This window comes from Diplotaxodon limnothrissa, linkage group LG1 (genome assembly GCF_057381915.1).
Source record: "Diplotaxodon limnothrissa isolate DT_005_m linkage group LG1, D_limnothrissa_male_GT1.1, whole genome shotgun sequence".
NCBI classification, from domain to species: domain Eukaryota; kingdom Metazoa; phylum Chordata; class Actinopteri; order Cichliformes; family Cichlidae; genus Diplotaxodon; species Diplotaxodon limnothrissa.
In genome coordinates, this window is record NC_140596.1 from 37,149,958 (window position 1) to 37,164,855 (window position 14,898).

A 14,898-nucleotide genomic window follows, 5' to 3' on the forward strand; every position below is an offset into this window, starting at 1 on the left:
TATCACATTATTCATGATTCAGCTAAATCGAAAAGTGCCAGTGATCAAATGCTCTCAAAGACCATCAAACTTTGTGTAATCACAAGCCACATCACACCAGGCAGAGTAGGTGGAGATTGAGGGTGGGTTTTCGGTGTGCCTTTTTGGTCTCTGAACTTCTGCAAATCAGTCCTCAAAACAGGCAAAAAGTATTGCATATTTTAGAAAAGAAAAAAAGCTAAGCCAGCAGCCCTTATTATTCTACGTTAGTACAAAGATGTGTCAGCAATAAGCTTAACATCCTCTGTAGTTTGACCCATTTGTTTGGTCGTCTGCAGCAGTGATTATGTGATATGTCTTTGTCCCTCAGATGTTCCTGCTTGGCTGAAGAGTCTCCGTCTCCATAAGTACGCCGCTCTCTTCTCCACAATGACCTACGATGAGATGATGGCACTGACTGAAGAGCAACTAGAAGCACAGGTAAACACATGTGCACCCACGTACTTGTAGACAAAGTGAGCTGATGTAGTAATAATTTCTACAATTAGTATAGCTTTTATTCTGGACAAATTTTATACAGATACCAACTTTATATTTGCACAGTAATTCAGAAATTGCTATTTGTATGCAAGGCAATAAGTCTGTGTTTAAAAACAAACAAACAAACAAAAAAACAAATAGTAGATGAGCATGTACCTCTGGGACATAGGGCCCAGAATTGCAAAAAGAGAAAGATGTTAATATCCTGGACTACAAAATCAGTGTAGTCTACGTCAGATCTACTCAAGTTGAAACCTGATAATGTTGTATTAAATGGTACAAGACATTTAGTTCTTGATGCTTGTGTGTAAGGACATGGATAGGCTATTCTGAAACAGCGGATGTAGCTAAAATTAACACAACTCCGTCCACTGGGAAGTTGCGTACTTCCTCCAGGTGCTGCTAATTCGTTTTTAGGCTGAACCTAATGAAGTGCACATTTTCACTGAGATGTTGTGAACAAAATGTCCAAGAGGAGTCATCATCAACAAAAATTTCCAATCTCCAAATGAAAGGCTAATGTAGTCTAAACCAACAGAGCGTTTTAAGTAATGAGAATCTGTCCTAAAAAGACAGGCCTAACTCATGTTTATTTAAAAAATAAGCACAAAACCTCTTTCCATTTGGAAAAACCTTATCACACTGTGTTTGTAAGAGAGCTATCATTGCATTAGGCCTGTATTGTCAATGAGAAGAGATGTTTGATGCCAAACTGTTTCCTCCAACAGAAAGTCACTAAAGGAGCACGGCACAAGATTGTTATCAGCATTCAGAAGCTCAAAGAGAGGCAGAACCTACTCCGGAGCCTGGAAAAGGTCAGAAGGACTACATGTTGCATCCAGTCCACCTCAAAGCTTGTTTGTGGTGTTGGTGTTATGTATCTGAGATGACAGCTAAGGGAACACCTAATCCAGGAAAGAGACTTTTGGGCTCCTAATTTAAACCCGTCTGCCTCCCCCACCCCTGCACTCTTTCATTCAGCCTTCAGAGCAAGACAATGACGCTCAAGGGCACGCCACAACTTCTTGAGGCAGCTAAATTCAGGCTTAACCTTTCCATTAATGATTTCATCAATGACGAATCATTTTAAAAGCATGTTACTGTACATTTGAAGAGCTTGGGAAACAAGACACCTGCTGCTCGGTATTTTGAGTTCACACAGACTTGTCTACTGCTTTGAAGTGTGTAGTGTGGGAGGTAGGCTGATATGACGTGTGTGGACATAAGTGAAGGAAATTAAGCTGTATTTTTCCCTTTTTTGTACAATTTTGAACAATTTGTTGTGTGATGATATGGTGGAGTAAAGCATACTTATCAGAGAATAAAGTCACACTCCCTCTATCTGTGTTGTAATCTGAGCTTCTGTGTTTTGAAGCCAGAAACGCCTTGCGTGCGTGTTGTTGCATGTGAGTCCTTCTGTTTGAAACGGTTGGCTAATTATCATAAAAAGAAGAGAGTGAAAGTGAAAGTAAAACTGAAATGGCAGGGTGCAATCTGGAGCATTTGGTCAGTGCTCCTGAAGAAGAAGTGCACTTATTAGTCAATTGATTTATCCAAATCTAGCTCATTGGGGTAGGATTTTAAGCAGCACCTCCCTGTTTGCTCCATCTCCACCAGCTTGTCTTCTCTCAGCTGGCTTCAGCTGACAGATGTGATCTCTTCAGCGTGCTTGGGTCTGACCAGCGTGTCAGAAGCTTTCTGATAATAGCTTAAATGAAACGTGGAGGGAGGTGTGTCTCTTTGTTTTTGCTTGAGATGCTCATCTGCTTGTGCAACATCTTGTGATTCTGAATTTCACACATTACACCTTAAATATTCATTATCTAGGTTAGAATTGGCACACTTTTACATAAATGTTTTTACATAGATGTGGTCCCCGCAATGATACAATTCTTCTGTCACTTCATTAGATTTTAGGATCTCATCTGTAAAGTAAAAACCATCTTTACCTGATGTCATTTGCTGCCACCAGGATGTGTTAGAGGGCGGTAACCTTCGTGCCCCACTCCAGGAGCTCCACCAAATGATCATGACTCCTATTAAGGCTTTCAGTGGTGGCGAAGAGGCCTCTTTGCATCGCCCTCTGCTGACCCCGGAAGGCAAAAGCGCCGCACCTGGCTCCCACCTGAGTGGGGGAAGTGGAGGAGAGGCTGAGTCTGGCACCAGTGTGATCGCTGAGGGGGATATACCTGGTCAGTTCACTCGTGTTATGGGCAAAGGTGAGCTCCTCACAACAACATGCAATTGAGATTGATTTCTGGGGCCAAGGGATGAGTTGGATTTAATGTCTGTGTTTTCATATCTGTGCTGTCCACAGTTTGCACACAGCTGCTGGTGTCAAGGTCAGACGAGGACAACATCAGCTGCTACCTACAACTCATTGACAAGTGCCTTATCCATGAGGTAGCCACCCCCTCCTTTTGATGTTTATATCTGATAGTAGTATCAGTTCAATGCAATTCATTTTTCCCCCAAATACCAAATAAAATGTCAGTCAATGAAATATATCAGCAAATAGATTTTATAGTTGTTCACAGATAGTTACAATAATGGAAGTTAATTTTGTGTATTACCAATATTAATGTTGTTTAAAGGGATTAGCAGCACAGGATATTATATATTTGATATTAATACATTTGAAATTTAGGACAGTTTAACTAGTAATAATATGTCTAATTAAATGAAATGCAGTTGTCCAATTAGTCCCTGATCTGTTATTTACTTACCATAAATAACAGATCATTTCTAGCCACTCTTTTTCTTTGTCTGTTAAATGTCTTGTGTTTTTGCCTAGCATCATTGAGCTTTGGTGTAAATGTGCTGTGTGACATGAGCCACACTGAGCCATGTTCTTCAGCAGTAATGCTTCACTTCACCCCAGATTTTATAATCCCCATTCTCCCTTGTTCTCAGTCCTTCACTGAGACGCAGAAGAAGAGACTGTTGTCATGGAAACAACAGGTCCAGAGGCTGTTCCGGTCCATTCCGAGGAAAAACCTGCTTGACATTGCAGGGTACCGACCGCAGAGGAGGTATGCACACAGATGAGCAATAGTCTTAATTTTCCAGTGGTATTTCCTGTAATAAAGACAGTTGAAAAAGTTTGACGAACTTTGTTAAAACATTTTTTTAAAAAGACAGACTTCTATGTGAAAATTATTAAATAAGTGGGAAGCAAAAGTTAAATGTGTTAAAATTTAGTGGCTAATTTTTACACAAACTACTTTATTTACGTCTAACAGTTAAAGAATTAATGTAGACAACAAAGAAGCCAGTTCAAGTTAAGTTTGAGGAAAAACTGTTCTGTATTCATGTGCAGTGTTGTAGCTTTGGGATGATTATACTCTACTGGACTGAATTACTTTCAAACTAGCATATGCATTAAATGTCAATTTAAAACTACTTTAGTCAAGTGAAATTTGCATATAATGTTTTTTTCTATCTATCCAGCAGCACAGCTTCCTGAAAATGGAAGAAAATTAAAGTTGGCATAATTATTTTACAAAAAGATTCTTCTGTGCTTCATATTATTTAAATGCACAGCTGCTGTTCTTTTTAACATCCAAACACCTTAGACAATGCTCGCCTCTGTACAACTTTTGTTTTGTCCTGTCGCAGCCGCTTTGGCCAGTCCAACTCTCTCCCTACCACTGGCTGTGTTGGGGGCAGTGTGTCAGCCAGGAGGAGCCTTCACCAGTTCCAGATGCCCTCCCGGAGTTTGCCGGGTGCCAGGCTGGGCCTGTTGGGCAGCGGGGGGCTGCTGGGACCCACACCTCGTAGCTCCAGCAGCACACCCACCGGTCCCAAGCAAGGAAGACATGTGAGTTCAAATAAGCAGATTGTTTGAACCAGTTAGCAGATATGAGTCGTCAAATAGGAAGAGCAGGACGCTTGAATGTCCAGTGGACAACAAGGACACATACAGGAAGACCAGCATATAATAACCAACTTGTATTACCAGTATTGTATAATCTGCAAGGTTATCAGCTAATTTGTGGGTATTGATCATCTTCAGTTAATCTGTCCTTATATTGTGGATTAGCTATTACAGTTTAAAATATTTGAAAGCTTTTTTCTTTATAAATGTAGAAAATGCAGATTTAATGTTTTTGTTTCAAAAACTAAACAAAATATTAATCAGTTGTCTTATCCCTAAACTCTTCAAAGCAATTTTTTTTTATTACTTCCACACACTGGGCATGTTGAGGATGTTTTGTTGAACTGAGAGGTACTTAAATAGCACTATTCTACTTATTCTGAGCAATCACAGCGCTTTCTACTACACTTCTTATTCACCCAATATAACACCTACAATGCTTTTATGTATTCCTAAGCCCTTTTTGTCTAACATTCACACAAACTCCCACTCCAATAGATGGGCGACAATCTTGCCCAAGCATACTTTGACATGGACTGAACAACAGGGGATTGAGTCGCTAACCTCAGCATGCACTACCACCTGACCCACAGCCCCTCGCAGTGTTCCCTCTTTTCAGCAGACTTGGTTTATATAGATTCAGTCATATTTATGTTTACAATATACTACAGCATGTACTGATTCCTTAAGTCTGACTTCAATAAGTACTAAATGGGAGTTAAATTGTGTGTTTAAAGGGACTGTGGTGAATGGCAGTGGTGTATGTGACTGTACAAAGGAACATTTTGTAGTGCATAATAATACATTCCAGGATGTTTACAGTACCTCGGGCAGCAGAATTCCTTCTTCAGCATGTATTCTGCCTGAAATAGTCTTTTTATTCCATGACAAAGAAATGCAGGGTGAGGAAGAGTAACAGTGGTGGTGGTGTCTGGCAAATGAAGTGAGGTGGATGGAACTCATAGGCAGGTCACCCCACATACCAGAGGCTCTGCGTCAGTGCAGAACATTGAAACAGGAGGAGCTGTGGAGCTGTTTCAGGCCCATCCTGGCACGCTTGTGTCTGGGCTGACCTAGTTCACTGGAAAACTTTCTGTCCCTCCTTCTCTTTCCCTCCTTCTCTCTCGCTCTCTCATCCTTTACAATGGGAGGAAATACCTCAGTTCCTCCTCGTCACGCTGGACCTTCTTGTGTGTGAATGTGCAGTGAGAGGAGAAGGAGGGCGGGTGGGGAAATGTGTGAGTCATATTTTGGGAGAGGTAGCCGTGCCGTTGAAGGAGGAGGGACAACAAGCGAGAGAGGGAGTGTTTAAGTGTGTGTCTATATATATGTAAGAGAGAGGGGGCCAGTCAGAGGCAGTGAGAACAGTGCACAGGCATTTCCTGTTTTTCCCTGGCCTGCGGCGCTGGAGGGGTGGGGGTGGGTGGGGTGGATTGGTGAGGGGAGGGGCATGTGGCAGTGCTGTTGGGGTATAATGGGCAGGTTACAGTGAGGAATTCACGTGGTGAGCGTCTGAGACTGTCATTAGGTGTGGGCTAGACATTCAGACAGGAGTGTGGGGAATAAAAGTATTTAAGAAGTTGTGGTCTTACATGAGTTTTTTCAAGCTTGCACATTTCATGCATTCATGTTTTTGGTCAGTGAAGGTTTTAGCCAAAGCGCTGATGTGGGGAACGGTAGGGAAGTTGGAGCAGAATCTTTGGTCTTGTAATTTGTGCATTGAATCATAATGAAGAAATGGGATTTTGCCTATTACATTTCTCTATTTAATCTTAACTATGTAATCCACAGGCCAGTGTGAGTTCTGAAGTCCATGCTTATGGTCTGGTACTGTTAAGTTCAAATAAAGCAGGAACTTCTCAAAATTAACTTTCCTTGTATCACAAAAAGAAAAAAAAGAACAACAAACATTTGTCGTGCATCCCAGATCCACATTCATTCGTAATAATGTGAAGTTATAAATAATTTTTCCCCCCCTTTTTTTTTTTTCTGGCAATGTCCTGATAGTGATCAAGCAGAGTTTTGGTGAACATTTCAGTTTACTACATTTTGAGAGCAGAAACAAAAACTTTTGTACAAATTTTAAACCCATTTCCACCAAGACTGAGACTTTGGATATCATTGCACATTCTCTGCTATGTAATCTTGAAATGTCCTCCTCAGGGTCCATGGTTTGCTAATCCTGGAGGAAGTAACAGCATGCCCAGTCGTACCCACAGTTCCGTGCAGAGGACACGTTCCCTACCAGTTCACACCACACCACAAACCGTGGTCACGTTCCAACAAGCTGGTAAGTAATGCCGGGACACACTTACATTTACTTTAACTAATTACAACACTAACATTTGCTTTAACACCTTGGAACTGGCAGGAATGCCGGCTCATTAATTCATCTGCATTGATGGCGCTGACATCAGCGTGGTATCTGCTGACAGTGGGGCAGCTAGAAGAAGTCACACTTCAGGGATGGGCTGAATAAAGTAGAATCCCCCAACTAAATTATATGTGTGTTAGAACAAGACAAAGCTACATAACCATCTTCAGGCTTTGAACATGCCAGCTAAGTGGTGAATGTTGGCCTTTATGCAGTCGTAGATCTAAACAGCTGTACATGCAGCCTGTTAGATTTGTTTTTCTAGCCATTTCCTACTTTTTATTTATTTATTTTCCCCACAGTGTTGCTGCTGCTCAGGACTTTCTGGAACTTTGCCATCTATGCCTATGCTGTTTGTTTTTTGTTTTTTTGTTTTTTTAAATGATGCTATTACCGTCTTCATTTAAACATCATACTGTTGCCAAGCAAATCAACACTCAGTTATTTATGCCACAAACCAGCAGATTATATGTATGAGCAGGAGAGCAGAACAAGAGCTAACATCTCAGCAGAAGTTCGGGCAGGTTCCTCTGTATAGGCATTTGTCTGACTCCAGACCTCATAGGCTGTTGAAGAGGGGACACGCATCTCTTGTTTTTCCCTCATGGGGTATCAGAGGTTACTAGAATATAAAACTGAGTGAGAAACTAAGTAATTTTTTCCTTGAGCATCGAATATTATGGGTTTCACAAAAACACTGCTGCATGAAAGACCCTGGATCTCATCATTACCACTCACTGTTTTCAGATGCTTCCTGGCAAACAGAACTTAAGAGGGGCAAGGAAGGAGGGGCGGCACTTGCTGCATTTATTAACAGCAAATGGTGCCACCCTGGTCACATTACCATGAAGGATCATTTCTGCAGCCCACTTATTGAAGTGTTAGTAGCAGAGTTGCATTATATTACATACCCAAGCAGTTTGTATGCTATTTTGCTGGTTGATTACATTTCTCCTTTCACATGCTTGTCAAACATGGCTTATATCATCAAGTCTGTTACTGTAAGACTACCCTCTGCACCTGTGTACTTTCCTCATGACTTCTGGGGACTGAAATGAAGTGACTTTGTTCCAATTTCACTCAGTTTGTGGACTTCGCTACCAAGGGACACGGGTCCCTGCTCTGTGCTGACATTAAGGCTTGCAGCTCTCAAGGCAAAACCTGGTCCGCCATCAGCCCAGGCACAGACCAATGCTTTCACTTGGCACAGCTGAGACTGTGAAGAAGTGGTCTGAAGGCCCATATGTTTCTTTGGCAAAATTGTTTTTAATGCACGACCATAGCTGGACTGGCCATCGGGCGTACCGGGAATTTGCCCGCTGGGTCGATGGTGATTTTTTTTTTTTTGGTTTTATGGGCCGATGATTTATTTATTTTCTTTCATGTAATGGTATAAACAATGAGAGGTGGTGGATTGGCCAGATGCTGGCCGATGTGTAAAAATAACTCAGTTGTTTGGTGGTGGCTATGGCGGAGCTTCCACAGAGGCCAGCAGGTGGATGAGGGAAAGGGGAGGCAGGAGGAGGAGAGACCCGAGGCGGCCGCCAGTCCGAGTGTCAGGTGAACTAAACTTCAGGTAAGAAGTTATGACCTGCAGTCTATCTGGGTCAGATATAAACCAAGTTTAGTTGTAGTTTATTTTCGTTGTGCTGACTTTTTACAGTCAGTTACAGTAATTCGTACTGCGTACTAGCTAGCATGATGGAGTTTCTACAGCTGGGTGGGTGCTATGATGTTACTGATAGTGAACTTTATTTTATTCATAAGGTTAGATAGTAGAGTTGCCAACTGTCCCGTTAAAAAACTGAATCGTCCCGTATTCAGGGAAAATATTACGCGTTTCGTATTGAGCTGAAAAGAAACAGTTTGTCCCGGACTTCAGCTAGAATGAAAAAAGACACAAAGCTGGAGTTATTCTGTGTCTTTACACTGCAGCTGCCTCTTCTCCTCTCATTCTCTCCCCTCCCTCTCCTGTTGCTACTTCAATCATGAAACTGATCAATGATCAGCTGATTGGCTTTTCTCTCTTGTTTGTTTATCGTCCACTTTGCGCCAGAAAGAGGAAACCAGCAGATGTCGCGTTAAACAACAGCAGCACGTTTAAGCTTGATCAGCTGTTGTTAGAATTTATTTAATATTAATTTCTAGTATCAGCTGATGTTTGCTGGAGCCACAGCTGTAAAAGCTGCTGGTCATGATACCGGTTTGGATATCTAGTGAGAGGGAAACATGAAGACGAAACCAGGAGATGTCCTTACTGAATCATCAGAGCTGAACAGGTGATGGAGAAACAGGTTTACCTTTTAGGTGACATGAATGAGTTGAAGGGAAGTTATGAACTGTTTCTGAGAGACAAATAACACCAGGATCCTTTTCTAAGCAGCTGACAGCTGGTAACTGTGCAGGGGCGGATCTAGCAAAGTTTTGCCAGGGGGCCAGGTAGGGCATTAACATGAGAATAACTTTCTTATTCTCATTTAAAATGTCTTGCTTTTAATAAATAATTATCTGAATCTTACAACCAAAGTTTTTATCTGATGTAAAATGTTGGTATATGTATGATTTCATACATATACCAACAAGACAGTGTGCATCACTGTCACAACAGCGTTTGTTTTCATTCAAAGGCTTTATGGCTTTTCCTATAATACATGGTGGGCCGGTCTCTAGTCAAAATGCCCGGGCCAATTTTTTTGTCCCAGTCCAGCCCTGGGTACAATACGCAATGAGTTAATCTGAGAGGGTGCATTAAAAAATAAATGGCCGGGCCAGCGGTGCACATTGCAAATTAGCTCGCATAGACACATTAGTTGTGCCGCTTCTTAATGACGGTATCTTAGCTAACAACCCCAACTATCAGATTCAACTTGTAATTGGCTAAAAATCACTTAGCCTACCGGTGAGAGCGACATTGCTAGCTGGCAGTTATTTCAAGCAATGTTGAATTTTCCACATTCCGACACTTCAAATGCTTCAGGAGCTCTCAGCGCAGCATCAGCACCGCGGAAATACACTGATACATCCGTAGACTCAAGACAGAATTCACAATGCGTTTTTGGGACTTTCAGGTGTATGGACCAATGTTTTCTTTTCTGATCAAACCAGAAAGCTTTAATGAGCAGCTGGATTTGTCTCGCATTAACTGGCTGAGTTAATGCGACATTGAAATGCAGCTGATAGAAATGAAAACCTCGACTCTGTGGGGGTCAAAGTTTGCAGAACTAAGAACGCAGCTGGAATCCACAGCTGTGAGTGTTCATGGAGCTTGCATTTTCACCTGCTGGACATCACTACCTGACAAGTTTAACTGTCTTCAGAAAATTGCATCAAAAATCATCAAAAAGGTTGCCGACCCCTAGTGTATGCCATCTTCTTGTGGACACCTCTGTCGTTGTACAAACTATCCGCTGTTTTCTGAACTATCCCTGGGTTACCAAACACATCAAGAAACTCCTGAGTGAGACAAATAGGGTATTTTGTTCAACTCCAAATTCATCCAATAAAATGATGCTCCTAACACCTCAAACCCTCAGTGCCCCTCAGCTGTGTGTCATACCCCAGCACTGCTTTAACCTAAGTTAACAATCTGAGCTGGGACCTGAAGGCCCGCCTGTAATGTCCATGTGTGCACCAGTCACTGTAACCACGGGAGCCAAGCAAAGTGACCTGTAGTAGCCTCTGCTGATTGCTACTTGTCACTAACAGTGGACAGTAAAAGGAACGGCCATGGCTAAGCTTTAAAAGCACTATCCAAGTACAGAGTATTTACCATTTCTATGGACAAGCTGTGACAGAAATATCCCTATTTTAGAATGAAGAGGAAAAACTGATTTTAAAAAGACCAAAGGAGAGGAGCGAAATTAGGTGGAGGGAGAAGTTGAGGCTATGTGAGAGAGGAAGAGATGGAGGCTGGGAGGGAGGAAAGAGTCAAAGGAGTCTCACAATGAGGCTCTTTGTGCAGTGAGTCCGGGGCTCCCTGGCCTGCTTTCCATCCCTCTCTCACTCATTTACTTTCTTTCTTAGATTTCTTTCTTTTCCTCTCTCTCTGTTTTCCCCTCCTCCCCCCTTCTCTCCATCTTTGACAACTCTGCAGAGTCATGCACACATAAGTTGCTCTCAAGGGTGATTAAAGCTGTGTCTGGCCAGGGTAACTGATGTGAAAGGCTATACGTCCCTCACCCCTCCAACCACACACTGTCTGATGTGCCTTTCTCTTTACCGACATTTGAATAAGGTTCCTCATTAAATGACAAAAAAGTGGTGGAGGATAAGGAAACAAGTGTATGTTAGATGATTGGATGTTTTTATTTTTTCTTGTTTCCAGCGTGTGTTTGTGTAGCTGTAAGTTTGTACACAGGGGGGTTGGTGGGGTGTGGGGGAAGAAGGGGTGATGGTAGGGATTTGGACCCTATAAATAGCCCAGTGCAAACTACTGGGCCTAACTCTGTCTCTCTTTCCACAAGAGATTTTCACTGCCCAGTCTGTGTTGGAGACTCAGCTAGCCTCTTAAGCCCCAAGGGGTTTCTGAGCTTCCTGCTCGAAAATGCAATGCCCAAATTTAATTGATTATTTCTCTGCAATTACAAACTCTGTGCTTATAATCTTGGTATCAAAATAAAGCTAACACTTGTGAAATTTCATCAGAGGTGTAAATATTGAAGCAGATATTACTGTGTCAAAGTTACTGAGACTGGAACACAGAAAAAGTAAGTAGATTTTATCCTCGCCTAATTTATTTATTTATTTATTTTTAGCATATAACTCTTTTAAAAATATGCCTCAGTTCACAATTCATTCCAGAAATTCAGTAACCAACATATAAACATCATCTATGCAAAGATTTATGTTTCTACAGTGAAACAGTGGAAAAATTGCAGCACTGTCAATACATGAATATCCACACGTTGTACAAAAAATGTCCAATTTTGGCACACAATTGGACATCATGCCAGTTGAATTTTTTTTTTCTTTTTTTTTTAGGTATTTAAGAGCAGAAATGAATTAATTTTATTAACAGGCCTAAAAATGCTTTTTTTAAAAAAAATATATTTGTGAAGAATTAACCACACATTTACATGGCAATGGCCCTTTTCTGCTGTGCGCATGGTGCGTTTAATAGACCCTGTCACTACCCGATCTGTACCGGAAACCCGATCGGTACCCCGCATGCGCAAATCTTACGTCACTTCCTCTCTTTGCCAACATTGTGACATTCAATATATTTGAATGATACGGTTAGCGCCCAGTCAGTGTTGCCAACTTAGCGACTTTGTCGCTATATTTAGCGAGTTTTCAGACCCCTTAGCGACAAAGATGTGAAAGCGCGTATCGCTTTTACTCTCAACAAGCAGTGGGTGCTGTAACGGAGTCAGTTCTTCTTTTACTCTTTTACTCTTATGCTGTTTTGTGGATCACAAGGTTTAAAACTACTTATAAACACACAAAGTAACTCTACCAGAGTGCCTATTTCAGGTCACTTTTGCCAGTCCAAGCCCGGGTAAAGGAGCAGGGTTGGAATTGTGACATTAAAACAAACATTAATTGCTAAAAGAAATTTAATTTGTAGTTCTAAATAAACTCTAAATGCATTTAAGATGTTTTTTACTCACTTTATGTCTCTTCCACAATGTTATTTCTCTCTCCAACAACAATAGGTTACAATTAGATTAGCATGACCAATTATGCAAATTAGGCGATGACGTCATTTAGCGACTTTTAGGACAACCAATAGCGATTTTTCCTTACTGAGGAGTTGGCAACACTGCGCCCAGTTAGCTCCTAGCATTTTTTTAACAGCTCTGCCTCCTTTTCGACTACCGGGACAATGGATAATCCGTATCCGCAACAAATTTTTGCTTTTCTCCTCAACAGAGAGCATTCCCCGATTGAACAACTGCGCCGTAAAATAAGAAGAATGGTGCCTAATGACAGGGTTAATAATACAGACTTTATAATATGTCACGTGAAGATTCAGCAGCCAGATGAAGTGTTTACTGGCAATTGACAGTGATAGCGGACATTATCATCACTTTTCCAACAATCCTCTCCACACAGACCAGCATAAACACACTCGATTATCACTAAATCAAATTTAACACACGTATGTAATGACGCTAATTCAGTTTACAATAGGGTTCATTCGCTCAGTCAGCAGGTGGCGGTATCCTCGTACACTGGGGAGTACACTGCCATTAAATGAACAGAAGAAGAAGAAAACCCCTGCACATGCGTGGTATGCATCAGGTAGACCCGATTTGTACGGTCCGACTTTGCACATGCGCAGTAAGGATCGGGAGTCCCGATCTGTCACTATCTTTTTATTTTTTTGTTTTTGTCTACATTATATTAAATGTTTTGTTATCGGAAACATTTTAAGAGATACTTGTTATTCTTAACATCTTAACAGGTACTCTGACCTGTAACTATCGTAAAATGCTTCGACCGGAGGTAGACACCTTTCGCGCATGCGGGGTACCGATCGGGTTTCCGGTACGGATCGGGTAGTGACAGACCCTGTGCACGAGAAAATGCTAACTTCCTGGTTTGAGACCGGATGTAGGGTTGTACATTTCCGGTAGCTTTACTTTGCAGTCAGTCGCTACTGCGAAGATATGCTCCAAAATCATGTCCAAAACTCAAAAACGGAAAGATCGCGTTAAATTACAAAGAGCAGAAGGTGGGAACACTCACCACTGTTGTCATAAAAAAAATGTAATGATCAATTTTGACGTTTAAACAGTTTAGATCGATCAGTTGTTTACATCACTCAAGGACAGCAGAGCTGCATTACAAAATCAGAAGACACATCGTCCACATTCAGAAGCACATCTCTGTATAGTGACTGGTCTTATGATTTAAACAGGCAAATGTTCAACATTCAAACTACAGGTGAAGAATAGTCAAACTAGATGTCTCCTCGTTATGTCGATATCAGCTAGTCAGGTACACACCCACACAGCATGTTAACAAACTGTGGAAAAAAAGCCACACAAAAAATTAATGATTGCTGGTAAGGGTTTCTATACATTAGCATTTACGAAGGGTATGTTGTGACTTACCTTCAAAATTACAGTGGTCCCTCGCGGTTCACCTTTCACCTCACTGTTTCGCAGATTTTGTAGTGCATCACATTGTGTCCTGCGTCCTGATCGGCTGCAGACGATCTCCTCCGTCACGTCTCTCCTGTACAGTACAGAATCGCTGCATCGATCGCTAGCAGTGTGACTTTGAAGTGCAGTACTGTATGTCGACCATGTCAACAAAACGTTTTGCACCGTCAAAAAATAAAATTGGCTACTTGATTTCACTTATCGCTGGTTATTTTTAGAACATAACACCCGCGATAAACAAGGGACCGCTGTTTACAGATACTGAGAAATATAACATTTGAATCTTTCTCTTTTGCTCTGAGGCGCAGGGGAAACATATCGACAAGTCGATGAACATCATTTACAGATATGTTGGGTAAATGCCCAAGACATCTATAGAAATGTAAATCGCCGCTTGATTCATTAATTTGCTTAACTTGTTTTGGACCATAAACAAGGCGCTAATAGGACACCGGAAACAAAGCTCCCCACAGGTGTTTCCACACCGGAAGTAGCATATGCTATTGGCTTCTGGCCCTTTAAACTCTGAGCGGCTGTAACTTTGGTTTCTTTTGGTCAATTTGCATGATTGACACCTCATTTTAATCGTTTGAGCCAAACGATTAAAATGTAACAATGTAACAATGCCACAGTAACAATGCCACGTTCACGTCACTTCAACCAATCAGACGTTGCAAGGCCAAAAACCACGTCGGCCCGAATTTACTGCATATGACGTCTGTCCAGTCACATGTCTGTAGGTGGGTCTAAAATGGAGGTTGTCAAAGGAAAACAGCTGTGATGCGGCTAGTTAGGCGTGGTAACTGCTGATAATCACGTGGCTACCGGCGAAAGTAACTGAGGAAATCGGGATGGTAAGCCAATTTCTGTCTTATAGAATTTGCGCCGCTGTGTGGGTTTTTTTGTGGTCTTCTTTGGCGGCTCATTCAGTGAATTTTGGTCAGAGTGTGGTGAAACTTGGTGTTTGGAGTCAGTAATAGCTCTGGAAGATAACTAGCCTTTCGTTAGCCGGTTATATG

The 14,898-nt window shown here is 41.6% G+C and overlaps 1 protein-coding gene across 2 annotated transcripts in view; it reads left to right on the forward strand.

The window, feature by feature from the left end:
- The window catches only part of samd4a (sterile alpha motif domain containing 4A), a 74,262-nt gene that overhangs the window by 44,109 nt on the left and 15,255 nt on the right, over nt 1-14,898 (forward strand). For both annotated transcript variants that reach the window (XM_085350188.1, XM_085350195.1), the window contains 7 exons: nt 350-459; nt 1,248-1,334; nt 2,492-2,738; nt 2,837-2,922; nt 3,433-3,551; nt 4,138-4,339; nt 6,560-6,686. In XM_085350188.1, the coding sequence (XP_085206314.1) occupies nt 350-459; nt 1,248-1,334; nt 2,492-2,738; nt 2,837-2,922; nt 3,433-3,551; nt 4,138-4,339; nt 6,560-6,686 (978 nt within the window). The remainder of the gene's footprint in view (nt 1-349; nt 460-1,247; nt 1,335-2,491; nt 2,739-2,836; nt 2,923-3,432; nt 3,552-4,137; nt 4,340-6,559; nt 6,687-14,898) is intronic.